At 48.7% G+C, this 27,377-nt stretch overlaps 11 protein-coding genes across 11 annotated transcripts; 3 read left to right on the top strand and 8 right to left on the bottom strand.

The window, feature by feature from the left end:
- Positions 1–112: 112 nt before the first annotated feature.
- On the bottom strand, positions 113–1,611 carry AO090102000612 (co-chaperone SGT1; the record flags this gene model as incomplete). The annotated part of the gene is made up of 2 exons (XM_023236747.1): positions 113–703; positions 778–1,611. The coding sequence occupies 2 exons, from the start codon at positions 1,609–1,611 to the stop codon at positions 113–115; spliced, it is 1,425 nt and encodes a 474-aa protein (XP_023091886.1).
- Positions 1,612–1,976: 365 nt separating this feature from the next.
- On the bottom strand, positions 1,977–4,381 carry AO090102000611 (terpene cyclase/mutase family protein; the record flags this gene model as incomplete). The annotated part of the gene is made up of 4 exons (XM_001822707.3): positions 1,977–2,067; positions 2,120–3,565; positions 3,642–4,105; positions 4,178–4,381. The coding sequence occupies 4 exons, from the start codon at positions 4,379–4,381 to the stop codon at positions 1,977–1,979; spliced, it is 2,205 nt and encodes a 734-aa protein (XP_001822759.1).
- A 341-nt stretch (positions 4,382–4,722) lies between these two features.
- Positions 4,723–6,193, top strand: AO090102000610 (putative meiosis-specific topoisomerase Spo11; the record flags this gene model as incomplete). Its single annotated transcript, XM_023236748.1, has 5 exons — positions 4,723–5,078; positions 5,141–5,234; positions 5,313–5,399; positions 5,461–5,663; positions 5,779–6,193. 5 exons carry the CDS (start codon positions 4,723–4,725, stop codon positions 6,191–6,193), a joined length of 1,155 nt encoding a protein of 384 aa, XP_023091885.1.
- Positions 6,194–6,493: 300 nt separating this feature from the next.
- On the bottom strand, positions 6,494–7,081 carry AO090102000609 (E2 ubiquitin-conjugating protein UBC7; the record flags this gene model as incomplete). Its single annotated transcript, XM_001822705.1, has 2 exons — positions 6,494–6,747; positions 6,835–7,081. The coding sequence occupies 2 exons, from the start codon at positions 7,079–7,081 to the stop codon at positions 6,494–6,496; spliced, it is 501 nt and encodes a 166-aa protein (XP_001822757.1).
- Positions 7,082–7,623: 542 nt separating this feature from the next.
- Positions 7,624–9,350, bottom strand: AO090102000608 (scramblase family protein; the record flags this gene model as incomplete). The annotated part of the gene is made up of 3 exons (XM_023236749.1): positions 7,624–8,697; positions 8,751–8,922; positions 8,989–9,350. 3 exons carry the CDS (start codon positions 9,348–9,350, stop codon positions 7,624–7,626), a joined length of 1,608 nt encoding a protein of 535 aa, XP_023091884.1.
- A 507-nt stretch (positions 9,351–9,857) lies between these two features.
- lcl2 lies at positions 9,858–10,297 on the bottom strand (the record flags this gene model as incomplete). Its single annotated transcript, XM_001822703.3, has 2 exons — positions 9,858–10,051; positions 10,123–10,297. 2 exons carry the CDS (start codon positions 10,295–10,297, stop codon positions 9,858–9,860), a joined length of 369 nt encoding a protein of 122 aa, XP_001822755.1.
- A 256-nt stretch (positions 10,298–10,553) lies between these two features.
- Positions 10,554–11,378, top strand: AO090102000606 (mitochondrial 54S ribosomal protein bL27m; the record flags this gene model as incomplete). Its single annotated transcript, XM_001822702.3, has 1 exon — positions 10,554–11,378. The coding sequence occupies one exon, from the start codon at positions 10,554–10,556 to the stop codon at positions 11,376–11,378; it is 825 nt and encodes a 274-aa protein (XP_001822754.1).
- Positions 11,379–11,745: 367 nt separating this feature from the next.
- AO090102000605 (chromatin-binding protein RAD9) lies at positions 11,746–15,698 on the bottom strand (the record flags this gene model as incomplete). The annotated part of the gene is made up of 2 exons (XM_023236750.1): positions 11,746–11,791; positions 12,070–15,698. The coding sequence occupies 2 exons, from the start codon at positions 15,696–15,698 to the stop codon at positions 11,746–11,748; spliced, it is 3,675 nt and encodes a 1,224-aa protein (XP_023091883.1).
- Positions 15,699–16,481: 783 nt separating this feature from the next.
- sen2 (tRNA splicing endonuclease subunit SEN2) lies at positions 16,482–17,927 on the bottom strand (the record flags this gene model as incomplete). Its single annotated transcript, XM_023236751.1, has 2 exons — positions 16,482–17,078; positions 17,193–17,927. The coding sequence occupies 2 exons, from the start codon at positions 17,925–17,927 to the stop codon at positions 16,482–16,484; spliced, it is 1,332 nt and encodes a 443-aa protein (XP_023091882.1).
- A 1,489-nt stretch (positions 17,928–19,416) lies between these two features.
- Positions 19,417–20,735, bottom strand: AO090102000602 (rRNA-binding endoribonuclease; the record flags this gene model as incomplete). The annotated part of the gene is made up of 2 exons (XM_001822699.3): positions 19,417–19,932; positions 19,992–20,735. 2 exons carry the CDS (start codon positions 20,733–20,735, stop codon positions 19,417–19,419), a joined length of 1,260 nt encoding a protein of 419 aa, XP_001822751.1.
- A 5,414-nt stretch (positions 20,736–26,149) lies between these two features.
- Positions 26,150–27,042, top strand: AO090102000600 (uncharacterized protein; the record flags this gene model as incomplete). The annotated part of the gene is made up of 3 exons (XM_001822698.3): positions 26,150–26,427; positions 26,490–26,557; positions 26,630–27,042. The coding sequence occupies 3 exons, from the start codon at positions 26,150–26,152 to the stop codon at positions 27,040–27,042; spliced, it is 759 nt and encodes a 252-aa protein (XP_001822750.3).
- Between the last annotated feature and the right edge of the window lie 335 nt (positions 27,043–27,377).

A 27,377-nucleotide genomic window follows, 5' to 3' on the forward strand; every position in this document is an offset into this window, starting at 1 on the left:
GAACGATAGAAGCGACAATGGCTACAACGCTGTTAGTGCCTTTCATCGTCGGTTGACCCTGAAATACGGGGAGACCCAGCTGAACTCTGAATCAAATGCAATAGTATTACGATCAGTCGCTTGGTGGACGAGGCTCCACCTTTCCTTTGCTCACTTCCGACCAATTGGTGCTTAGCGAGGTGCCCTGACTTTCAAGATAACTTTTATTCATGGCTCGACGGGTATTTTCGTCCGCATTGGCGTAGAGTTTCTTAAAGAACGCATCGACGGCGTCGCCACCGCCATAGTCGGAGTCAACCGAGTCAGTGCCGTCCGATTCATCTCCAGCATCGTCCGCTTTTGGGTCCTTTGGTTTGCCGTCCTTGGCCTTGCCTTTGTCTTTGGGCTTGGATTTCTTGGCTGTGAGCGACGACGCCAACTTATCCCAATCTTTGGGTCCATTGCGGGATGAAGATGGGTATGCTGGAGCAGATCTACCGGCAGGGGTTGGGTCCGGGACAGCCTGACGACCAGAAATCTTGATGTCGACTACGGAGGCTTCCAGCGCATTCCATTTCTGGCCAGGAGCACGTTTCTTTAAGACAAGCTCAATCTTGGTAGACATAACAGAGACCTTGGAAGAGGATGGATCGACGGACGCGAACAAAGGATCAAGGGTGAAATCAAATTCAGCGCCAGATGGGAGGGGGAATTGGATAGATACCTGTAGGTAGGCATGGTCAGTATATTATTGATTGATATCCGTGGAAGGAAAGGAACGTCTGTAAATGACCCTACCGATTCATCCTTTAGTTCCACGCCCACTTTATCTTTGAGTACCCCTTTGACGTAGAGAGTCACAACAACACTCTCATTAGATTGATACCACTCATGCCGAACCTTATCAGATGGAGGGACAGTGGAAGGAGCTGCAGGAGGAGTGCTTCCAGCAGCACCACTTTGGCCATTCGACGCCTTGGATGTCGAAGCTTCTCCTGTGACCGTCTCGTTGACCGCGGCAGGCTCACTCTGGACGCTTCTATCCCCAAATTTTCCGGATTTGAGAGTATCCAACTGATTCTTAAGCTCCTTCTCGGTAGGAACTTGGACACCACTCGGGTATTCCGCAATCGTAACAGCAGCCTTATTATCACCCCCAGGCAACTTATTAAGCTTACCTTTGACCTTGAGTATCCAGATAGGCAGCTCCTGCTCATACCCATTCTTCGATGTGAGTTGAGCGCCACCAGCCATACCCATAGCATCCTTCATCCTCTCTGATTTGTCCGCATTCCCCGCCCCGGTCTTCCCCCGGATGATCTCGAAAACAAAGCCCGCATCACCATATCTTTCCAGCTGGTATAATGCGACACCACGCCTCATCTGAGCAGCTAAGATCAACTCCCTCTTTCCACGTTCCCGTGCAAGGGTTAGAGCAATCTCCGCATCTCGCAGCGCTGCTTGGGAATGGGGGCCTCCATCTGCCGGTTTGACTCGAGAGTAGGCGGTCGATCGTTTGAGGTAGTATGGTGGTGCGCGGGGTAGTTCGACCAGTGCCTGTGTAAAGTAACGGATAGCACCAGGGAAGTCAGAGTTCGCGAGGGCCTTGTCGCCCTGTGTTGCGGAATTCATATTAGCTTGTGGGAGCTATGAGCTCCGCAGCTTAATGTATGTAGGGTAAGCTTAACACTAAGGCGCGTGGGCTCGAGGCAGAAAAAGGAGGTCAGAAGTTATAGCAGAGAAGAACAAAGATTAATTTCTAGTCAGATTTGAAGAGATGGTTCAATGGATGTTTCCATCATCTTTCTTTCGGTTTCTTTCTCTCTACTTTTTGGAGACTGCGGGGGAGGCTTATGTCAGCAGATTTAATACAAGACATGTAGTCACATGAGTCCAACGTTCATTATCTTTCATTACAACCGAAGATTAAGAGCTATTTGTACATGTAATCAAACATTGACCACGTTGTTTCTCCCCATATGGCGGGTTCAACCCCTTTACAGGAGCTCCTCATTGCCAAACTTCCTGCTGTAGAGTCCCAAAGCGCGAATCGGCCAATAGAACTTATAGTTAGGGTATGAAATCATACTAATCTCCTGTCAGCGTCAACAGTTTTATGATATACATGGAGAGTACCCACCATGATTGGTTGAAAACACCTTCGATTGCTTCCTGCAGCCACTCCCCATTGGGTTGCTGACGAGACATCATGAGTTTCATGGCCTTGCGAAGAGGCTCCTTGTCCGGGTAGCCTGCCTCCATCAGGGCAAGGCATGCCCAAGCAGTCTGACACACTTGGGATTGCTCATGTTGGGTGTAAACGTGTCGCTCGCTGCTGAGGTAGGATTCACCCCAACCTCCATCTTCCTTCTGCTTAGAAATGAGAAACTCGCAACCCCGACGGGAATAGTCGCTGTTTTCATAGGTCTCTCCGATGCTCGCGAGACTTTCCAAGGCAAACATAGCAGCGTAGGTGAAGCAGATGCCCCAAGATCCATACCAGCTTCCATCTGACCTCTGCACACGTTTGATGTATTTGACAGCTTTTTCTTTCGCCGCCCTGATCTCGTCGGATCGGTAATCGGGATAGAACTTGCTGAACAAAGACAGCGCAGTGACGGAGGCAGTGGTGCATTCAGGATAGTCGTAACCAATCATAATCCCGCCGAAAACCTCGGCGGCATTCAACCACTCCACCTTGGGCGACGCACGGGTGGTCTCATACTCTGTAAAACCGCCAGAAGGATTTTGCATGAGCAGCAAGCAGTCAACACTATCTTTTAAGCGCTGTGTGGATATCAGTTTAGGATAGTTGTGCATCTCTTGAAGCTGAATGCTTGAACGTAAGCCCTCGGCTGTGCAGTCGCTAACTGTATAGCCCTGAGTTTTGTTGCTGAAGGGCCATGCGCCCTTTCGGTGCTGACGGTAGCACTTCTCCTGATCTGGTACATTCTCCCGCAGTTGGTGATTATCAAGGAATTCCAGGGCTTTTGTGAGCATAGGTCGCCATTTAGGATCATCCGCAAAGCCTGCAACGACAATGGCCTGCGTGATGAAGGATGTATCCCACACCTGAACACCATTGGTGCCGTTCATCAACATCCCCTCATTCTTTACCCACATATAATCATTCAGACGCTCTCGATGTCGACGGACCGAGTAACTATCAGGTCCGTCGTGGAGGTAACAAGCAACCATGTTCATTGGGTTGCTCACAGGACCAAGGCCTGCGTAGTCAGTATTTTCGTCTTCCATGCGGATCAACTCCCAGGTCCATTCTTCAGCACGGCGCACGAGTGCGGGGAGCCGCAGGTAGGGATTCCAGACATTGACTAAAACTGAGTTGATCGTATTCAATAGCCACGTCTTCGGATAGTAATTGTCAGCCTTGTGAATAGAATTACGGTGCTTTGCGAAGTCGATAGAGTCATACGGCTCGGTATACAGCTCGCTCCGAAGCTGCTTGGTTAGCGGATCCAGTGGATGAGTGAATTTCTTAGACCACAAGTAAGACATGGGCAAAAAGACCTGACGAATATGAATCCACCACCGCCATGGGGCAAATGGGACCCAGTCGGGGAGAATCCTAGAGTAAAATATCAGTATTCGAACCAAATCAATCATCGACTGGAGGTGAAGGGAAGAAAAGGGGCAGTGCGGACCAGATTTCGGGAGGAACGGGGTTGACGCAATCCCAATCCATGACTCCAAGAATACTAAGCCAAAATTTTGCCCAATGGGGTCCATAAATGGCACCACCAAATCTATGTAGGAGCCCACGGGCCTTGATCATTCGATGGTCGTCTTCGCTGACACCTATTAAGCGCAGCGCAACATAATTCATACAGGTACCAAACACGGAGCTATGGGCCTCGATGTGGAGACCCCAGCCCCCATCCTCGGGGTGCTGACGAGCGAAAAGATACCTCTTGATCTCAGTAGCGTACTCCGGAGGAATTGGAGTGTTGGTTACATAGTAGGTGATAAGGAGTCCTGGCAGTAAAAACATCGGCCCACCATACTCACAGGCCCAATTGCCTGGGGGGAGTTGCAATTTAGAGAAGAATTCCAGGCCATTCTCTGCACACTGTAGTGGTGTCTTCGCAGGTGGCAGTTTAGGAAGGCCCTGCAGAGAAGTCAGGTGTCACGAGTCTCAAAACCGCCCGAGGCGACGACAACAAAGGTTGGAAAATAATACCGTAGGGAGCCCCAAAAAGTATTTGTCAGCCACCGTTTGAGGCCATTTTGCATTCTCTTCATCGGATTCGAGGTAATGCCACGTCTGACGACCATCATCGTCTAGCAGTCTCCACCTTGAGTAGTCTGTTTTGGGATCTCCATTAACATCGGCGGTCAAATGACCCTGTGCCGCGGTTCTCCACGGAGCGATAGGATCGGCCATGTCGGCTACGAGTGTGCCCAGCAGTATTTTGGCTTGAATAGGCTCGCCCGAGGGAAGCCACCAAAAACCGAGAGATCAGTCCCGTCTAGCAAGCAATTGCAAGGAGTGGACGAGAATGGGGAAAGAAACGCCGAATGATAGATCTGGGGTTGGTCGATCTATTGACGGCTTAGTCATCAAGGGGCAGCATCTGTTGCCTGAACCATGAGGCAGCGATCGATAATCTTACGGGTATAGTTCTTCTGTAAAAAAACATATTCCATCATTCCTTGCATCTAATGGAGGACCATTTAGAGTATATGGGATTGGTCTTCTATCATCCTACTACTCAGGACAGCTATATGTCGACTCCCCTACGCCAAGTCAAGCGATACATCAACGAGACTCTGTCATCTGCCTTTGACGAACTATCCAAACCAGATGGCCGACCAGCCATAACACTCAAACGAAGTTCTAGGAACGCGTCACTGTTCATCAATCCCACAAGTAGAGCCCTTGAAAGCAGCGGAACAGACACATATATCACCTATTCCTGGCCCGGCGCAAACACCTTCGAGGCATGGAAATTTAGTATACACATCGATTCATTGACACTACCACGGGTCCATATACTGATCCTTATAACAATAGCCGTTGTCTTTCGAGTTCTTGCCGTCGTTGCAGATGCTATTGGCACAGGTGTAGTAGTTTCCAAAAGGTCTGCGATCCGCACCGAGATTTCTGCAACTTCTGATGCCTAAGCAGAGACATATATTACAGCGATCCGGCCTGCTTTGGGACACAGAGAATTGTTGACACAATCGTTGATGACCTGGCCTACACCATTGGAGTCGACAGATCCGCACTGAATGTTGTATGTAATATTCATTTACGATGCCTGTACTTGATCGAATTGATCCTGTTGGTTTAACGCCTTTGGGTAATGCAACAGGAAGCGGCTGCGAAAGGACTTGTGGCAGGCTATTGTAGCCTTCTGACCAAATCTGGGGAGACAATGGATGTTCAATTGCCTGCCAAGGTATATAGATCTGAAGGATACTCCGCTCCCCGTGTCAAAAGGTCCCAACTAATCCGGATAGGACTGTCTGGTGCCAAGTTCACAAGATGACAGGGAACTAAACATCTCAGATGCTAGCTGGGTCTTAATCATCGAGAAAGAGGTGCAGCCTTTGCCATACGATCTCATTACGGAGACTCATCTAGTACACAGGCCATCTACCGCCGACTCACAAGAAGTAATTATCATACTAGAGCGGCCGCAGGAAAAGGGATTCTCATCACTGTAAGCCCTCCTTAACCTGCATTAATGGATGAGTAATCAACAAGGACTAGGGGAAAGGCTACCCAGACCTCTCAACTAGAGCCTTCATACGAAAATTATATGAGAACAGCCGTAGATCAGACAAAGCCCTACGCTTCTATGGTTTAGTTGACAACGATCCCGACGGCATGGCTATCATGTCAATATACAAGTACGGCTCAATGGCACATACGAACCAGAATGGAAGGTTGAATATTCCTTGCCTCTGGTGGTTAGGCCTCCGAACGTCAGATGTCGTATCTGGAGCACCGAGCAACGACGACAGGGCTTTGAATAGATTGACAGTAAGGGACAGAACGAAGATCGTGACCATGTTGTCGAACAACCCTGTCTGGGCAGCCGAAGGACCTGAGCTGGAATGGCGTGCAGAGCTGCAGCAAATGCTCATGCTGAACCTGAAAGCTGAAATCGAGATACTTTATGATTGGGACGGAGGACTAGAAGGATGGATTGATCAGAAGATGGCAGGTTTCTCTCTACCGGAAGACTAGGACGATATTACCCGTATATATGTATAATTCAGGCAAGCTATTTACTTTCTATCAGCTCTGCCGAAGAGGACCCACAAAGATAAGCAAAGAGCGAAGAAAGGCCCCAGTAGAAGCGCCTTAAACAGTAAAAATGTACCATAAACGCCATGGCCCCACCACCAACCAAAGACAGACGCATGCATCCCATACCAAGCTATGCCACGCGCCAGCGAGCAATGGCTATAAAGCCTAAGCTCGGTGCAATGAAAGAGGTACCATGCCTCTCCATCATATTCTCAGTCAGCAATTAGGAGCACACTCCTACAGCCCCAAACCCTTCCGTACCTCATCGCGAACCTTGCGCTCATAGTCGCTCCTCCGTTCTCTCCACATCTTTGCCGCCTCAACATTGGCAGGACTCTCGTCATTTGGTTCCGCAAGCATACTCATGACCGAGATAAGAATCTTCTCAACGCTCTGAATCGGTGACCACCGCTCCGACGCATGCTCATAGTGGTTCGGATCATCACCGGGAGGATGAAGAATGGAGATACACACGGTTCCATTGGGATATACTGTCCGATGACAAAACTTAATTAGTTAAGCTCCAAATCTCCTTTTAACCACCCAGGGCCATCATAGATAAAGACATGGGAAAGTACCGTTAGGATGCCAAACCCCTCCACCCACAAACTTCATCGTCGGCGGACTCAACGGATAATCTTTCGGAAACTTCAACTCGGCAGCAAAAACACCGCCTTCAAAGGGTGTGCCTTGTGGACCCTCGATCAGGGCTTCCCAATGGAACATGTCATCTTCAGTGATGGGGCCGGCGGTGATGCCATCTGGCGGATTGGTGGATAGGTTCTTGTACTCGTGGAAAAGACGTTTTTGCGCGACAGTAGACATTGTTGCTCTCTAACTCTTGTTACAAGGATGTAAATATGAAAGAAAAGTAAAAGAACACGAGCTCGTAGACCAATGAATTGTTTGTCGTTTGTAGTGAGGTAGTTTTGAGGAGACAATGGAGTGGGGTTATAAAGTGCGGTCCTTAAAGTGAAGGCGATCGACTGAAGATAATTTATAAGTTTTTTTGCCCCTTTCCTATTCAGATAAACCGCGTTAGCAATATGAAGCGACAACAACCCTTCCGGTTCGGCCACAGCGCAAGTTGATGGAAAAAGAAGTTGCCACTGGACAGAAGGGAAAATGACGGTTGATGCCCCAGGCCGCACATGTTATTGCCGTTGCTTATCACCGAGGGTACGGCCCGCATTTATGCTTGTATTGATCGGCATTGCTGCTTCAAGATGAAGAAAAAAAAAATTGATGTTCATGTCCTAACTATAATACAATTGTATATCTCTATACCACGCAAACAACGCTTCTCTCAACTGACTCCTATAAACCTGTAAACCGCCGCTCCAGAGTAAACGCCTTGCAAAACAGGATTAAAACCAATCATAATCATCACCGTCTCCTGCGTCGGTATCGTCTGCCGCCCATGGATCCTCTTGACTCTGGGCCCAAGGATCTTGAGGTTCATCGGCCCAAACATCTCCATAAGGGCCTGTTTGACTGGAGGTAGGTGACTGCTGGTCTCTTGGGAGCGCTTGTTGATCTAGTGGAGCCGATTGCGACTGATGCTCTCCCGTCATGCCTCGAGACATCGCATCATATCCGGCTATCGCTCCAGCCCCGGCAGCACCTGCAGCAGCACCTTCGGCTATTCCTCCAGCTGCACCGGCCCGATCGAGAGTGCCTGCAGCCGCTTCACCCACAGCCCCAGCTTCGCCGGCTGCAGCTCCACCAGCCGCAGCCTCTCCGCCAACGCCGGGGATCCAGATAGGCATGAAACCAAATCCACCAGTACCACTATGACGACTGAAATAGTCGAAGTCGATGCTAACTGCAGTAGCCAACATGACTGCACGCTGGTCGAGCGTCATGCCGGTAACAGCATTGTTTTGCGCAGGTACTTGTTCAGGGCTAAAGGCAGCCGAGTCCATTCGTAGAGCATAGACACCAGTGTCTGTAAAGAGTTCGCGAGCAAACCCCGCAAAGTTACGGTTGACGGATCCGATAAGTTGATCATTGGCCGAGCGAAGGGAAAAGTCCCACGACAAGAAAGGCTCATCAACGTAGGCGAATTGATTAAATTCGCCCATAGCTTGACCGCCATTTTTCGTTTGAGTTAATTGCATCTGCTGGGCGTCGGAAAGACCGGACTGCAAAAGCGGTCGGGATACGGTGCCCATATCCGTCGCGCGGCTCGGGGAGTGATGGTAGGTGAATAGGTTATATTTCCGCCGTAATGGTGCCCACTGCTGTTGGGCCTCTCCGATCACGCGCATGTCATCCAGCTCTAATGAGGACACACGGGCATTAGAATCTCCTGTAGCCTGGATAAGCGAGCCCGGCTGAACATTTTGAAGAGAGGTTGAAGAGGAGGAGGCATTTCTAGCAACATCAAGAGGGTCGTACACCCGGATACAGGAATTAATCCACGAGAATGGTCGATGAAACTAGATAGCGTCAGCGCAACACTAGAAGCGAAAAAGATAATTTCAAAGCTCACGCGCAACACTTCATTCTCATGCCTGTCAAAGACATGCGTCACAAAACTCCTATGGGTTCGGAACCATTGTCGAGCCATCATGTTGGTCATTCCTCGCTCCTGCTCCGCCATATACCCGATATGATGCCCATTCGCATCCATAATTACATACTTGTTGGCTTGCTCAAACCCACTGCGAAAGAAAAGCGCCAAGTTAGCCGATAGTTTTGCGACGTCTTTCGTAAGCCGGAACACTCACATCATGACATTCATGAGCTCCAGTTGCCGCTGCACAACTAGGCCAGAATTTGCCAATATACCCATTGCAGGGTGGTTTTCCTTTAACACTCCACGGGGATCTTCTGGTATATGGACAGGGGAGAGCAGAGTGTTGTGAGCGGGGTCATAGTTCGGGTTTGGGGAACTGGCATCATTTGCCGCTGAACTCGGCTGGTCCGGTTGCTGTGAGGGTATATTGGCCCTTCTGATGGGCTCTGGTCTTCGTATCGAATTCCGGGGGCCACGAGAGCTAATTCGTCCCCTCGTGAATGAACTCGACAGCGCTCGGCCGGGGGCTTTAAGCCCACGCACCGGTTGTAGTTGGAGTCTAGCACTCCACATGCCTGGGGTAAAGATAGCAACTAGTATGGAGTAAGTTGACTCGGAGTAAAGCGCGACTATCTCTGCAACGCACCGCAACGGATGACGGGATATTGTTGAGATATTGGAAAGAAGCAGTTAGGCGGAGACTATGACGAACTTGTCAATGGAGTTAAGCGGAGATAAGGATAAGCAGAATCAACCAGAAAGACTACGTACCTACTACTCTCATTTATTTACATACTTCTACAGGTTTGGGATCGGGTATCTAAGAGGAACAACGGAATTATTTCTACGGAATCAAAAAAGGGCCTGCCTCCGAAGTACAACATCATAGAACTTTACTAGTCAATCCTAGCGTTCGCATCCTCACTGTAAGCACCGGTGAGAGTTTACAAATGCTATACAATCTATATCGTATAAAGACACGAAATCACCTCGCGCCTTGCATCGAAATAAATTCAAACTGATATCACAAGAAGTCAAATATAAAAACAAATTTCGTCCAATCGCATACTAAGTTAAGAATCACAAGACACCCTTCCGAGCCAACTCAATCTTGCGCGCCGCTTCGCCGGGTTGGAATCCCCCCTTCGAGATGCAGACAGCACTTCCTTCACTAAGTTCGATCTTATCTTCGTTGTCGGGGTGCGCGCATGGACAATGATGAGGGAAATGAACGCAAGCAAGAGTACCGGGACATAAATACTTGTCACACTGAGCTGTAAGCGTGGAACATGTTAGCCATTACTAGACAGTATGGAAGAGCGCGCAAGGTGTCATGATCAAGTACCTGACTCCCACATGTTCTGATATCGTGAACTATCGCTGGGCTCATTTTGAGCCGCTTGCTGTTGATGTTCTTGACGTCCGCCGCCAAACATATGCTCAAAGAACTGGAACTGAGCGTGGGCCACGGAGGCCAGGAGGAGCAAAGCTCCAAGGGTCCGGATCCAGGTATGCAGCATTGCAAGTAGAGCCCAATATATGTGCCTCCAAAGTTATCAGCTGAAGAGATATTTGGTCTTTCCCAATGTAAGCAACATATCACTGTTCAAGGGTAACTTGTGTAATTTGTTTGCAAATGAAGCCAACTCTCGCGAACGCACGTGACCTGCCAAGACCCAGGTTGGCCGCCGAGAAAAAAGTCACCATACGGAACCGCGAGCAACTCCGTCCAACATTCAGGAACATTGGGGAGTTGCCCGTCCCTTGCCAATCCGCATGTTACAACAAAGACTACTGGCGCCCCTCCGGGTGCTGGAGAGAGCAATTGTGCCATCGCTCCGCTCATCACAGCCAATCTCCCGACCACCACCACCATCAATACTCTCACGAACCAACACCTCCGCACCGACACCATTCTTGAACCGCCTCCTCCCCTTCTCTCAAGTCCGTCATGCCTCCCACGCCACCCAGGGTACGGCGAATCGACATTCCCGTGACCCCGCGGGAAAGCGTCTCGGTGCGAAACGTACCACCGGTGAATACGTCGTTCCAGGCTGTATCATTTTCCGTCAGCGTGGAACGAAATGGTTTCCAGGCGAGAATTGCGCGCTAGGCAGGGATCATACCATCTATGCCACTGAGGCAGGATATGTGAGATACTATTTGGATCCCGAACGGCACCCTGACCGGAAGTATATCGGCGTCTGCTTTGAGAAGGACGGCAAGTTGCCTACGCCCCGGAATGCCCCGACCAAACGGAAACTGAACAGGGTCGCCGTCCCTCGCATCGATGACGCCCCTACGCCGATTGCTGGACAGTCGGATCTTGTTGCTACTATTGACAATGGCACTATGGTGTCTAGCGTGGAGGCTGTGAACGCCGAGTCAGGCTCTCAGCTGCGTCCGGGTTATATGTACCGTGAGGCGAACTGGCAGATCGGTCGAGCAGCTGAGAAGGCCGGGATTACAGCGAAGGCTTACAACCCCAAGAACCGTTGGTTGGCATGGAGAAAGAGACAGGCTAGGGCCGAACGGGCCGCCCAGATGAAGAGTCTCAAGAACAAGAAGAAGGCTTCAAAGAAGGGCAAGGGTGGCCGCTAATGATCATAGCCAACGCTTCCGCCCATTATCTTATGTCTCCGCATGTCCGGAGTGGTGTCGCACGGTATCGGGCTTAAAGGTGCTTTTGTACTATAGAGAAATGTTTACATCCATTAAATTGTTATTCAACGTACTATGTATAGGATTTATACTTGAGATATGTAAGGCAATTGGATTCAAATTCATTAAGACCGTATCCAAAACAAGTGCTGGAGACACACTGGGGGTATAACTGCTATTATAAATGCCCATGACATCAAGTCCTCAACAAAGCTGCATTTCCTCGTCAAATCTATAATCCTTTTCAAACAGTAAGTATAACCATGAAACACCGAATATCAAAGGGTATATTGGTCGGAGCTGTCAATCAATCAACCTCCCCAGGATCAAGCTTTGACAGACAAATTCGTTGCCTACAATCCTGACATTAGTGCTCAGACCAAGATCACTGCCACTTATTGACTCGGTTAATCCATTCCTTTTTCGCTTTCTTGACCTCTGAGCAGGATAAGCCTTTTGGCTGCCAGGGACAGAGGCTCCAAGGATGGTGGCTATGGCAGAGGCTTTCTCATCATTATCCACATAGATCCAATCCCATTCACATCCAGTTCCAGTTGCACCCTGATCAAGGACTCCCCGAGCCGACTTGACATCAGGTACACGTTCGACTTTAGAAGCACCTAACGCATACGTTAAAAAGAGATACGCTTTCCTTCGCTCTTCATCAGCTTTCCCGCGGCCCATCACGACTAGCACCGACTGCCCATGCAATAGATTGGGTCGGGCAGCAATGGTTTCAGGCAGTCGTGCTTGCGTAGCAGGATAAGGATGCAATAATCTTGACTTCGTCGCTCCGTGGAGATACGAGGATTCCCCAGCAGGAAGCAAATACATCTCCCAATCTATAACCTGGCGTTGAGCTACGCAGTCCTCTATCCAGCGGTCCGAGAGACAAGGAAGGTTGAGAGCTAGTGCCTGCATATACTTTGGCCGGCGAGAATGCTTGTCAGCTATCAAACAGGCAAAGCCCACGTCTTCAGCGCCGCCAGTGAGACGAAACTGGTTGTTGTTGTTCGCGGCTGGGGTTGGTGATTTCGATGGCGTAACAACTGGGCGGCTTGACGGTAGATCAAACAGCTCATTGAAGCCATCATGAAGAATACGTCCATCATTATCCAATATCATCCGCGTAATCCGAGTCTTTGCTTCATCATTCTCCCCATAAGACACGGCAAACACCATTCCAGCGAATATACCATTTGAATAACGAATACTGCGGGATAACCGAGTGCTGGGTGAAGCTGGTGTGGTGTGTCGATCAGACGGTGTTTGAAGTCTATTCTCTGACTGTGCATGTACAGAGCTGTAGCTATATGTCCGATCTTTGAGTTGGTTCCAGAGGATAGTATCCAGGTATATGCGGGATATTGGGACTTTGACACTATTCTCGGGAACTGCAAGTCCTTCACGTGTAAGGCTCTTGCGCTGCTTTTGTCCTAAAACGACAGTCGAATGGCCGTATACATCTGTCATACGGATAATGCCGTTGGATGCCTCGTTTTCAAGGTCTTCCATGCTCAATTTATCCTCAAAGCCTCGGATAATGTGAGTCAGCTTTGGCACATTGGGCATATCGACCTTCACAGCGTCTCCAACCCGTAGCTCGAGCCGTTTCACAGCTCCAATGGGAACTTCAACGGGAGCACTGTCTTCGAATTTGACCAAATAACGGGACTGTGAAGTCCCCAATGGTCTTCCAAAACAGGTTGCAGGGTAAAATGCACGCTTTGTTCCACTCCAGGCTGCAAGAACCTGATTTAGTGCAATTGCGACATCGCCATCAGGGACCGAGTCACCTCTAGCGGTGCTATTTTCGATGAGATCCTCTGATGGCTCGTCTCTAGAAGCTTCAACATGTTGTTCCGTGGGAAGTGATGTGGCTTCTGAACAGTTTTGATCAGCGACAAGCTGCGCATCAGTACTCTCCTCGGAATGATGGGCTTCCTTGGCCTTCTGCTCGAGAATACGAGGAAGACCGAACAGCCGCGCGCGCTCCTTCCGTGAAAAATGATAGTGGGGAGAATCATCAACATCCCATACTGTCTCCGCTCGCCTGGAAGCTCGTGATCGTTTCTCAAAGGCTTCCTTAGGCTTCGTCACTGATTGTTCGGGCTTGGGGTCCCGGGCCGGCATTGTTTCATTTTCCTTTAGGGGAGCAAAGTAAGTGGCGGCACGGGGTGTAATAGGAAGCACTGGGTCAGAGGCGAAGACATTTTGCCCATCATTTCCACGCCGTCTCTTTCTTGGTGGAACTGGAGACAGTGCGACAGCGGATCTGAACTCTCGATCGTCGGCGGATAATATGTTAATATCAACGTCGAAGTTTCCCGTCCCGATTTGAGGCGAAGCATCAGCTGCAATTTCTGTCAGTGCTCTACGCTGTCTTCCACTTGGACTGGATAGAATTTTGGAGTTATAGATGCTCTTTACTGGCGACGAGCTATTCGAATTGACTGGCTGGGAATGATATCCTCGTTCGTGTGTGGATGAGTAAAGAGGAGGGAGGTCATCGTCTTCTTGATCCATCGATTCATTATTCACGTCATTTGCCCAGCTTTGAGTAAAGAATCGATTCGGGCTCGTTTCTGGGATAGCTGTCGTTGGCACCACATCTGCAAAGGTCTTCGGACGCTGAACAGGTGTTTCAGCCACGCGAGACGGCATCGAAGATGACTTCTCCTTGATATCGGATGTCGGCGCTTTGTCGCCTAATTCTATAGATTCATGCACAGTTGAATTGCTAGATTGCATTACGCTAGTTTCCTGGGCAATGGGGTTTCTCGGTGGATGTTCATGAGAACGATGTGGGTTGATCGAGTTCGATCTGGATCGAGCCACTATACGGTCGTCATCCAGTTGAAACGATACTCGACTCCTTTGGGAGGCTGAGGGAGGAGTTGACTGTATACGGAGTTGTTTCGCAGGAGACACAAGCTTCTCAGGAGAATGCTTTGTGCAAATGTGTGAGCCCGAAGGCTGGGTCTGGTTCACGTTCCATATTTCTGCAGTATTCCTTCCTTGATTTACCTCGTCCTGTGGACCTGGGGACCGTTGAGAGTCCTTCACAATATATACTTGGGATGAGCTGCTAGCACCATCTGGTTGTTCGTCAGCAGCACCGTGAGGTAAATGGAACTCTGCAGCACCTTGTAGTGAACTTCTGCAGCTAGGAGATGGGGCACCATCAAGAGCAAGTGCCTGAGAGAGGCGATCATGTGCACTGGTCGCGGCAGCCAGCGGGGTTGTAGAGGGATCATTATGGTTTTCCTTATCCTCCTCATTTGAAGGATTTGGGTCTGGAGACCGACACATCCGTTGACAAAGCTCATCCTCCTGTTCCGTCTCCTCTTCACTGGTTGCACCTGCAGCAGCGTTTCCTTGGTGCTCGATTCTGCTAGGTGACTTGCTCGTTTCATCTGAGTTCTTGTGACCTGCTGCTCTTGGGGGAGCTGAAAGACCGGCCAATTGTTCCCTAGTTTCCTCATCGATATTTCTCTGTCGCCTTATGCGCTCCACGAAGCTGGGTTCTTTGTCAAACTCGCCGTCACTCTGATCTCCCGAGTATATATAATCTGCAGAGCGCGTCATCCTCTCTCGTAGGATTATATCCCGTTGCGCCTGCGACTCTTGCATGGTGATATAATTGAGATGTGGCTCTGAAGAATCCCGGGGAAAGGTTGCCGCAATATTATTTAACGGCGAGGACAGAGTTGTAGCAAGCGAACGATTTTGAATAGGAAGGTTAGGTGAAGGCCGGTCAGACATCGGATCGGATTGTTGGCCACGGACAATGGGAGAGGAAGGGGCCTGGGTTGCTTTGAATACCTGGCTTAGTGCCATGATACCGCCGCTTGATTCTAGCTCCGTCGCAAGAGGATTCCTCGATGCTGTGGGGGTCACTGTAGCAAAGCCATCGACACGCCCTGTTTTCACTGTTGTCGCCGGGGTCTTCGACACAAAACGCTGGGACTCGGGAAAGAGATTCGGCTGATAGTGCATGGGGGATGACTCCCCGAGTTTGAAACTGCTCTGATCCTCGTTATCTTCGCCATTGGTTGCATCGGTGTTTGACCCGTCAAACCCAGCCAGCAGATCCACATGGCCAATATCACCTTCGTGCAGTGTCCTCAAAGTTGCATTATCGGCAAGATTATTGTCCGAGCCATTATCAGCAGCTTCTTGGTTCTGTCTTATAAGGTCGTCATAAACCGATTGCGAGATGACTTGGGTGTCTGAAGGCACCGTGTCTGCAGAGCTCATCTTCTTAGAGGGGTGCAATCCAGCTGCAGGGTCTTGTCTTCTTTGTTTAAAGGGCAATCGAGCAGCGTTTGTCAAGCTTCTAGCATTTTGTTCCTGAATGGGTGACTCGGGATGATTAGACAGGGATTTCTGGGAGACCTCCTGGCCAGTAGACAACTGACAACCATTAGAGATCTGAGAGTAGTGCTCTTCGACGACGTTGTGATGGGGGATAATCTTGAGAAGTTCGGAACCAGGTATTAACGACTGGGATTGTGCAGGTTCCTAGCAGATGATTGGTGTTAGAGCAATCGAGATCACAGCGCCACCAGTGTGACCACTCACTCGTCCCAACGCGACGCGTTGCAACAGTGGGATATCGATACTGTCATCCTGGGTCTCCATAATCCCTTTAACCGGTAGATTATTAGACATGGAATTGTCGATAATTCATCGTCCAAAGTCTTTAAATACACCCCTCGCCTTCACATGCCTAGGTAATACTCGTAACAGGTTGTTCTCGACCTCCGGAACCAAAGGAGCGCGAAACGCGTCTCTCACGTGATCAAGTAATAATACCGTTATAGGACTAGGTCGACTTGGGGTCACTCAAAGGATTTTTATTGGCGTTCACATTGACGTACATGGCGGATATCAGTGGATATTGATTTACATACGGAGTAGGTTACAGGCCGCTAGCAAGTGCCTCCGGTTACCGTCCGGACGAGGAAAACCGGTCATTCTCAGATAGAACCGAAGATAGATAGCTTGTAGAATACATGGAAAACAAAAGAGGACACCACACTAGTCCCGAGTCCGGTTTGGCACCCATCGCCTGATCAACATCTCTCGTACTGTATAACGGGCAAGAAGAGCGCCGATATCCTCTGACGGAGCATTGGCTTCTCCGAACAAAGGCGGTGGGACATCCACGTAGCAGACCACTAGGCTCTTCTTCACCTGAGCTTGCACTCGGTTAACGCAATGGAGCCACCACCAGCTGCGCGCCTGTTTCCTAGCACAATGAGCCTTCCTCTCCTCGGTCTCGGACCAGTAAGGGTGCTCAAATGATGGTATGATCACAACTGCAAACTCTGCATGCGAGAAGACAGGCCCGCGATTGTAGAGGAGGTAGTCCACTCCGAATTTCACTCCGGAGCGCACAACCCATCCAAGAGACCGAAAGTGGTGATACACAATGTAGGATATCATGAAAGGATCGTCCGGTTCTAAATTGGATGAAAGACCACGAGGAGGGCAGTATGAATGCTGACAGAACCGAGACAGTAAAGAAGGGGGGGACAAAACGGCATTTCGTTTGCCATCGACGATCTGTAGAGCGCCAAGACCGTATACCAGAAAGAAAGCCTCCTCGTTAGACAGTTGAAGGTGTTCTTCATTCTTCAATGAAGGCTCATCCTCCGTTCCCTGCTCATCAACTGCCGGATCGGGCGCACGCACGACACTCGAATCGGAAACTAACTCCTTTGCCTGAACAACTGAAGAGAACCGTACAGTTTTGCTCCCGTTGGAGGGAGAGATATCAGGGGCGTTGGGGGTATCTGCTCCCTCCGTTTGTGCTACCGGTCGTTGTGACTCAGACAATTTAGCCTCCCTAGCCTTCCTCAGGGAAAACTTCTCTGTAGCAGGAGGTATACTACTAGTGACACCATCTGCGGATGGTGGCAAAGCCGACTGATCAATCGATGTGTTGCCGGCTTCCCTCGCGGCAGCTTCCGCCATGAGTCTCTGTTCGATAGCTAGTTTTTCCATCCTTGCTCTCTCTAATTTCAACTCACGACGCTCGGTTCTTCGCTGACGCGTAACCTCTTCACTTGTAACACCACCGAGTAATCCTCTCCTCTTCTTCTCCCGTTCCATCCAACTAGGCTCGCTTCGACTCAAACTTCCTTTACCGAAGAAGCCCATCTCCCACAATGCTCGGATAGCTTTGGCATCTGTAACATGAACGGATGATGTCTCGGAATCAAAGTAGGCCGAGTAGACTTCATCGTGTGGGGGAGCAATCAAGTATGTCAAATACGAGAGTAGCACGCTGACGATGGACAGAGGGTTATGTGGTATTAAAGGAGGAAGAGGATGCACACTGAGAGGAAGAGGGAAACGGTGAATTTGTCTGTAATTGGGCCTAGAGAACCGGCCAGGACGACCTTGGGAGGCATTATTGTTTGTAGACTCGGACTTCACAGCGGCAGCTGCAGCCTCGGGGGCAGTGGATTGAGAAGCCATAACTAATGTCAAAGAAAAAAGAGTTGTATTGATAGTATACTACATAAGGGAAGAGTCAGCATGGAACTCTTCTTTACGAGACGATGCAAAAGATTCGACGTTGGTTGTTCTCCTCAGATACCGTTGTAGTCAATTAAACCACTTCATCGACAACAGCGAAGAAATCAAGGTGCCATTGCCTAGGTTTAGGTATATTGGTGTCATCACCGGAGATCAACTACAAGTCTTCCTTCTGACTCAGGTTGCATTTGCTTACCAGAAAAACTTTTTTTTTTCTGGGTGCTCGCAGCCTGTGACGCAGTCACGGACAGGTTGTTACCAAGAGCCGTGAATAACTAAATACAATAGACAAGTAGCAAGAGATATCCAAACATCGTCATACTGCGACGTCACGATGGATGTTCATTATCATCCCAATTCTCTTGTTTTTGCCCTAACGTCAAAACTGGTGGATTGCAGAAGAGAAAAGAAAAATTTCTGGAACCGCCTAATAAAGGCTAGGGTGACTAAGCATTATGCGTGGCCCGTGCGCATCAAGTTTGGCAAAAAAAAATTGGGTTTTGGTGATTGCGGGAGGACTTCACGGGCAGTGAAATCCTTTCAGAACCTGTACTTCCTCGCCAGTAACCGATTAAACAACTCTATTCAAGTAAGTTAAGTTTTGCAAAATTCGACTGGCATGAACATCGCTGACCATTGTTTCACTAGGATGCATCTTATGGTACGTTCCCACAAATGCAACGCCTCTACACCACCCTACAATAGATGATCATTGGAGCTCGGGCACGAGTAGCAGGAACTAATACGATCTTTAATAGTACACTCTGGACGCTGAGGGAAAGCGGGTGTATACCCTGAAGAAGGTTACCCCTGAGGGAAAGGTTACCAAGAGCGCTCATCCTGCTCGGTAAGGGTTCATTCGATCGATATCGGAGATATTGTGGTTAACAATAGGAAAGCTTCTCGCCCGATGACAAGTACTCTCGCCACCGTGTGACCTTGAAGAAGAGATTTGGTCTCCTCCTGACCCAGCAGAAGGGTATGAAAACCCTCGCTCCTAAGGGTTAGCTTTGACCAACGACTAACTTCTCTTTTGTCAGATTTGCAAACCTCCGAGCTGTAGAGCGCGGAATCATGGGATAAATTAGGTTGTTTTATAGGTGCTGTTTGGAAATCATGTTCTTTTGGCGAATGGTGTTACGTGCGGACATCTATATGAGACGTTTTCGGGGGGCCTCTTCAATACCTACCACTTGCATGAGGGATTTCCAAAAGTATTGCCCATATTCGGTCATAATAGTCCGGCCTCTCGTATAGAGAAGATCCACTTTTATCTATACCCTTATATATGCCCTATGTGCTCTATGGACCGTCACAAATCGGCCATCGTCATAACCCATGCCGTGTAGGAAAAGACAAGTAGTCGTAGAACTTTTGTTTTTGCCAAACTCCAATCCAATATCCATGCAAAAAGGACAGCGAAGCATGATTACCGCTTCCTCGAATTCACATTCCTACCAGCGCCAACTTTGATCCGACCACCATGCTTGCTTCGCTCTCCAGTCAGGATTCCGGGGAGATAGTCCTCGTCCATAAGATCCCGTTCCTTCCGAAGTCTTCGGCTTTCTTCGGCGGTAGCTCTGACATATTCTTTTTGGTCTTCGGCGAGAACGAGTTCGGTTCCCCAGCCACCTTTACCTCCGCCTCCTTTCCACTTCCCACTAGAGCTTCCATGGGTGGGCTTGGGAATACTGAATACGTTTCCTCGGTTGTTCCATTGCATGTTTTTCTTCAGATGCATCTTGAACTGCCCATTGGCATCGGTAGTGCAAGAGACACGAGTAAGGGTGTCTTTTCCGCAGCGCGGGCAGAACTGCTTGTTCATGTCCTTGGTCGTGAAGAAACAAGCGTGACAGCGTTTAATGAAGGACTTAAGATGGCGAATTCTCTGCAAGGTTGTCGTTGACAGTAGGTTCAGGTTCATCTGGAGTAACACGTTTTGGCACTAAATCATAGTCAGCCACGACGTATAGGTGACATACATGGGGAATGGGATGCGCTTACCGCAAAATCAGTCGTCATCGTCGCGACTTGCATAACCTTGGGCTCCGGTGTCGCCGACGCAGAGATACCCTCGTCGCGGGCTTGCTTCTTCTTCAGATTTGAAGGGGTGATCCATTCTCCGCCGTCCGAGTCAGCGGCTTCGTCGTCCTCTTCCTGAGGCTCTTGAGGGGTTGATTGTTCGACTGGCTTGGTTTCTGCGGCAGCGGTGACTCCATCCTGTGACTTCTCGTCCGGTTTCTCTAAAGCCGTGTTCTTCAGATCCTCCGCAACCGCATCAACTTCGGGATTTTCGACCTTCTCCTCAATCTGGCCAGACTCATCCGCCGTCTCGGGCTTTTTTTCTTCCTCCTTAACGGGTGGCTTGCCATTCACCTGTTTCTGTCCGGGGACGCTGCGCAGCCGCCAATCGCCACCGTTTCTTTCACATTCTACTTCATATGCAAGCGCCAGAACCTCAATATCAGTTCTACTCAGAACGGCCCTATCGCCAGTCTTCTTGGCGAATTCGCTCAATACACTGACGCTCTTCGGGGTCGGAGTCCGTTGCTTTAAGAATGGCAGATACATCGTTTCAACTCTGAGACGGGCATCGGGATCGCGAATTTCACTGACCACCGATGGAGTAATGAGAAGTTCCTCGCATTGTGCGAGAAGGGTGGATAACGGCGGGGTATTCTTCAGAATAGGGCCAGCATCAAGGACGATGGTGTGGACGGGCTTGGGCGGCGATGTCGTATCCGCCATGTTTGGTGATTCTGATGTACTAGTCTTCCAGCGACGGAGAAAATAGCACGTGCGAACGAAATCTGTAGGACGTTGTGGTCAGTTGGTCTCAAACGGTGCCCGCCAAAATGGGTGATTTCGCTGGAATTTTAGCTGGTCTGTGCGCTATCCTTATCTTAGCGCGGGCTTATCAGTGGCCGACAAATCATTGGATCCGCCAAATACGGTACAGTACCTACCCAACACCAGTACCTAGTTGGTACTAGTACAACTAGTAGGTTAGTACAACTAGTAGGTATGTACTGTACTAGTACGACTTTTACCAAAACATTGAGTTCTGATGCACATATACATAGGTACAGGTCGATAGATTACGAACATGCATATCCGCTGGCCTCAGAAAAAGACACAAACAAGTTTTCAAAAAATATAATTCAAATAAATGAGAGCTGAACTCGTACAAATCTCTGCAGGAAAATAATCCTTCGGAGATAATGCATCATGCAAGCTTGAGACATGGATCATTCATCACCATACCGCCATACTTGACATGTCACGGGGGACGGTCACGACTCACGATGTTGCGCAACAAAGAAAGCCCAGTTGCATGAAAGCACCAACAGGATACTATGGCTTGTACTAGTACCAGTACTCGACCCGGTACAAGTTCTGAGTAGCGAAACTCAGATTAACCGTCTATCGGCTCAACCGTTAAGCTCGTCCTAAGATCACCAGGTATGTGAATTAGCTTCGACCTGATGGGACGTGATCGACCATGTCAACAAAGAGAAAGTACGACCGGGATCTTTATTCTGGTTGACATTCGATCTGGACCGTTCGGTGGGCTGATCGATCCATGGCCAAGCTGGTATCCTGGAAAAATCCCGGCAAGGAATCTCCGAGTCTTCAGCGAACATGCAATCGATCAGTGATGACGGGAGAAATTGACAGGTAGAAAAAGAGGCTGTATCCGTTTAGTTACAGTTGACACTGTGTATCCCCAAGACTCAAAAGTACTTATAGATCCAACCTCGGAATGTAACTATGTCCATAAAATGGCGAACACTAACGTACTATGGTCACCGGTGATCCTCGTAATTGGCGTCGACTATATGTAACCTTCTCCATAGCGCGCGCCAGTAACAAACAATCTAGATAATGCCTCGATCTGCATGCGGAAAAAAAGAATAGGGCAGGACGTAGCGAGTCTAGCCAACGGGGCAAAGTATCTTTAATTTTTAATTTTTACTTTTTTTATTTTATTTTATTTTATTTTTGTTTCCCTGTTTCTTTTTCCCCACCTCCCCCCTTCTCTATTTCTCTCTTGCGAAGCAATCGACCACGTTCTCATGAATTGCGCTTCCCATACCCATCGGCGATCGAAGGCTTGGCCCACCAAGTAATGTCGATATCATGCCATACAATCAATATATGCAGTTGACGAAGTCATGGACCTAATCGCTCGCCTTGTTAAGGGTACAATTTCAGGACGAAACAGAGGCCTACATCATATCAGACCAGCAAAGAACTGCTCTCCCTTAGCCGTTCTGTACTGCCTCAGTGGTGTGGATGTATAGGCATACCTGCAATCCGGATGCCGGATGGCCTAAAGGCGACAAAATCCAATTCAAAAGCAATCCCAAGTTTTGACGATCCAGATCTATAGTCCTGCGGGATAAGCAATCAATAGAGTCTATGCGTTATGCTTCAATGCGGGCATACATGTAAAAAGTCCACGGCACGATGCCGGGATGGGACTATGAACCGAACAGCGGAAACATCTCTCAGTCTTTCGGCAACTGATGGTACGCATTGGAAGATCGTGTCCTTCAGAGAATAGAGCATAATCCGAGTTGCCAGGGTACAGTACATACCGTATGGCAACTCGTGCCACCTGGGCACCCATCAACGCTTTCTTCAGCATATATTTGCGTGGTCCATGGATACTTCTATGTTACAACACTTGGATGGGTTGCTACCTAATGGTCGAGAAAAGGGGAGGGAAGAGAGGACAAGAAAAGAAATTACCAGGGACCAACCGATAACAAGGTCTCCAAGGTCAGGCCATAGGTAGTAATGCATCCTGCATCCTTAGTTGTACATGAATATACATCCATGTCGTTGCGCTACTAGGACCATTGGTCTTGCATGGTCTACGAAGGTACGGTAGTACTTTACGTAGCACAGCAGAAATAACATCCCAAAAAGGACAAGGAAGATGGCCCGATGCAATTTCAACTGCATTGGGGAAGAACGAGCCTCCTGAAGGGTTGGATTTTTGGCAAGAATCGGTGGTGGGTGCTATGATGCTCATAGCTAACGCTACTGGATTGGAGTTGGTGACGCGAAACAGAAAGGAAGAGAAAGGAGACGATTATGTCAACGTGCAGATTCTTCAGCGACCTGGCTAAGAATTGCTTGGTTTGATCCACATAAAAAATGATTCACTCATTATATCAAGGGAGGGGGGAAGAAAAGAACAAAAATAATGATCACAATATCAAGCTGCAATTGGATATATAAATAGCCAGACCAGGCAACCGGGTGCCTCTTGCAGTCTCGCACAGACTCCTGCAGATGGAGTTATGTGACATATTAATTCCACTGCATTATCATATTCTTCTATATCCCATACTACTAGGATATACTAGGCACCCACATGGGATTTCGTAGCTTCGTCAATCTTTTTTGGTGTGCCCTACCCTGTCGATAAGGTTAAGCCAATCCATATCCATTAGGGCAAACATCTCACATGTGCTACTGGGGATGGAATAATGAGAGGCAATAGTATCCCAGCTATCGATGGCTCTGAACTAATGGCTGTGACTGGCTTTTACTTCAATAGTAAATGTCAAAATCTTTAGTGCAAGCTTAAGCATATTAGTAGCCCATTATTCTCGGTACCACGAGTAAAACCACGCTGAAGTTCTAATAAAGCAAATCTAGATCGACAGTGTCAACGTACCTCGACGTTAAGTTCAATGAGCCCAACGCTTACCTGAAAAAGACGAGGCGTTTCGCTAGAAGCCTCCAATCATAGGGGTCTCTTAGCCCAGTAGAGTTGACGCCATCATCTTCGGACTCGAACTGTTGTGCCCAAAGCTGCAATCCGAACTAGGAGGGATACTACGCAACCGCGTCCATAAAAGCGAGAGACAACAGACGGCAAACTCAGCAGTCGATTATTGCGAATAAATCTCTCATGACGAAACGATATTATTGTGAAAAATCTTCGTTTTAGTATTGTGGTGTGGGGGAGATTTGTGAGGTATCAACTCCATTGACGCACACTCCACACTCACGGGCCACCACCGTCCCATCGTACCAACGACACGATAATCGCATGGCGACTAATTCTGACTATCCGTGCATCTGCATATGGAAGTTAAGATCCAGCTGTACGGTACTTTCCACCCCCCTGCATGTGCGTTATTCAATGTGGCTATGTCACTCGCGGAAACCCCGTCCCTTTCAAAGACCATACCAGGGAATTTGACTTATCGTATTCTCCCGAACTGGTCCGGCCGAGTTCCTTTTAAGTTGTGCGTCTCTCACCGGGACTTCTCAAAACGATAGAAAGCATAATCAGAGCCGTTGAGCTCTCCTGGGTCCAGGGGGTATAAAGAAAGGGTATACATGCATCCCTTGCTCGAAGACCCTACCAAGTATAGCCTCACCCTAACCAGATACTCCTTTTCCAGGGCGAGAGGAACAGTGATGTCAGGAACGATCTTGTGTAAATTAGAGTGTGTGAAGCTTGGAAGAATTCGCCAGGAAAGAAAAGGGTAATAAAAAAAAAATCAAATAAATAAATAAAACTGCAGTCTGCTTGGGCTGTGCGCCGGGAGGAAATTATCCCTGACAGTTCCGGATGCAGCCCCCTAGGGCATGAATCCTGTTCGTCGCCACGATCGTACTACCTACCCTCAGGCCTGGGCGGAGCTCGCTGTATACATCACGACAGAAACCTGTCAGACATACAGCTGTGACTACTTTTTTTGTTCGTGCGTAGGTTAAGATCGAGTTACAAAGTACCTCTGTCTGCACAAATCATGGCTGTCACTGCATATGTGCAGCGCTGAACATTTCTGGAAGGTTTGGATACGTCGCCGATCCGTTATCCTTCGTCCTTTCTGACTGGACCGGGTTATTTCCTGGACTAGTTGCTACTGTCACTGTCGATCATTTGAATCCATTCTCGGGTTCGAGTCCAAAGGGCTGGAACTCGCCGCTATCCTTATGTCGCAGGGGCCCTCCTTAGCTCCACAATCCAGTTCAAGGCTTCAAGCCATGGAAAGCAAAATCAAATCAAATCAAAATGAAAGAAAGAAGAAGAAGAAAAAGAAAAAAAAAAAAAAAAAAAAGGGAAAAGCAAAACTCTATCTATCGACGTGCTAAACGTCAAAAGCTACTACAGTCAATGCCTCCTATGATTAGCTTATTCGATCTCTCCCTTACTTTTCCCATCGTCTCTCCTTTGTCCTCATGAGACTTTAGCCCTAGTCCCTGTCATTGCCTTAGCGTCAGACCCGCAAACCTGGAGAAGCAAATGAGACAAGGAGGATCTTCATGGACAAGGTGCTTTATCTGGGTCTATCCCTCATGAATCCTGGCCGTTTCTGGGTCTCGAGTGACGTTTATATTTCAACTCATTCCTCAGCTAGCTGCCCGTGGGAGTTCCCCTCTTGAATGTACCACCGAGTACTACGGCGTACATGAGGGCCATTGCGGCCTGTGCTATGGTTGAGTGACTTCGGTTATCACACGAACTGCTACCCTTCCAGATATATATTGAGATTCTAATCGTGACGGGGCTTTGTTATTATTTTTTTTCTTTTTTCTTTTTTCCCCTGCAGACGCAAAGCTGTAAAGATACTGTTCTTTTGTGGATTGCTACTATGAGTACGAGCCTTCAACACATCATGCACCCGCGGGGTGACGACAGGTCATACCTTTCTAGTGGAGGCAAGAGTGGAATGGCAATCAGCATTGCATTCACCAGCTTAGCAACCATCTTCGTTTTTGCCCGAGTTTACACGCGTGCCGGCATCATGAAGCGCATGGAGTCGAACGATTATATGGTCATGCTCGCTCTGGTAAGCTATCACTATGGTCTGGTTGGCACCCACACACGGTTTCTCAGCGCTAATGTGCCGATCCAGACATTCTCCTATGTCTTCATGGCCTTTTATATCATAGAAGCCTTGAACGGAATGGGTATGCATGGCGCTGATATCCCACCACCCATCCTCCTTAAACAAATGAAAATGAGTATAGGCAGAGTTGCAGCCTTCAACAACTGCAGCACGTCAAGACTAACATGACTGACATCTATCCAGGCGTTCTGGATTACCATCCCATTCTACAATGCCGCACTTCTATGCGCCAAAGCTTCTATCCTTTTGCAGTACTTCCGCGTCTTCCCTACCAGACGCATGCGTCTCATCACGTGGGTCATGTTAGGTATACTCGGCATCTATGGATCCTGGGCAGTTCTGAGTGGCTTTCTCAATTGCATCCCTGTGGCAAAGTTCTGGGACAAGACCCTGGAAGGGTACTGCTTGGACGACAAAGGACTGTGGTTCTCAAATGCCTCAATGCATATCACCACCGATCTCGTAATTCTGATCATTCCTATCCCGGCTCTAGCGAAACTAGATCTTCCTAAGAGACAGAAGATCGCGTTGATCACAGTTTTTGCATTGGGCGGATTGTAAGCCCACCTATCTTCTCTCATCGGTACCCTTATCGGCCATATTTAACAAGCTGTCCTAGTGTATGCATCACCAGCATCTGTCGTCTGGTCGCCCTCAAAAAGATCTCCGATTCCACAGATCCAACCTGTACGTCTCCCACAAAGCCACTGCACAGAAACCGAGGAGGGCATCAATCCTAACAAAAATAAAAAATACTAGTTGACAACGTCGGCGCCGCCTCCTGGTCCGCCATCGAATGCAACGTAGGGATCATCTGCGCCTGCCTCCCCACACTTCGACCTCTCGTATCCCGCATCGTGCCCCATCTCTTATCGACCCTAAGCAGCCGTAACCGAAGCTACAACCGGAGCTACGGCAACAGACGATTCTCGCACGGACGACCCCCGACATACTGGGGCGGTGGTGCAGGAACAGGAACAGTCTCAACCACCATCACGGCGATGGATGATCTCGAATTCGGAAGTCACTGTGCTGATTCGGATAGGGTTCTGACCCTTGTCCCCGAGGCGGACATTCACGGCAAGGAGAAGCTCGTGCTGAAGGAAACGAAGAGTATGGAAGATGCTTCGGAAAGGGTGCGGACCGCTGTTGGGTCATCCATTTCACGATGATAGGGCTTTTGTGAAGCTGCTCTGGGGAGATAGTGAGACTTCATTCTCCACGTGAGAAGGGGGCATTTTAATAGAGATATCCCATTCGTTTGTGTTTTTTGTTTTCTTCTTTCCCCTTACGATTACTCTTTTTCGTCGCAGGCGCTTTCACGTCGTTTGCTCTTCTTTATACTCTATTGAGTCTCTTCTTAGCCGTGTGTTGCTCTATCTTGTTCCTTTTGTATATATACAAGTTTACCAAATCCTTAATAGATTACCGAGCAACATCCAAAACATGTCCTGAATTTGCAATGAACTGCGCAGAGAACTATTCGAGGTGAGTAGAACAAAGAAGA

This window comes from Aspergillus oryzae, chromosome 4, assembly GCF_000184455.2.
Source record: "Aspergillus oryzae RIB40 DNA, chromosome 4".
Classification (NCBI taxonomy): domain Eukaryota; kingdom Fungi; phylum Ascomycota; class Eurotiomycetes; order Eurotiales; family Aspergillaceae; genus Aspergillus; species Aspergillus oryzae.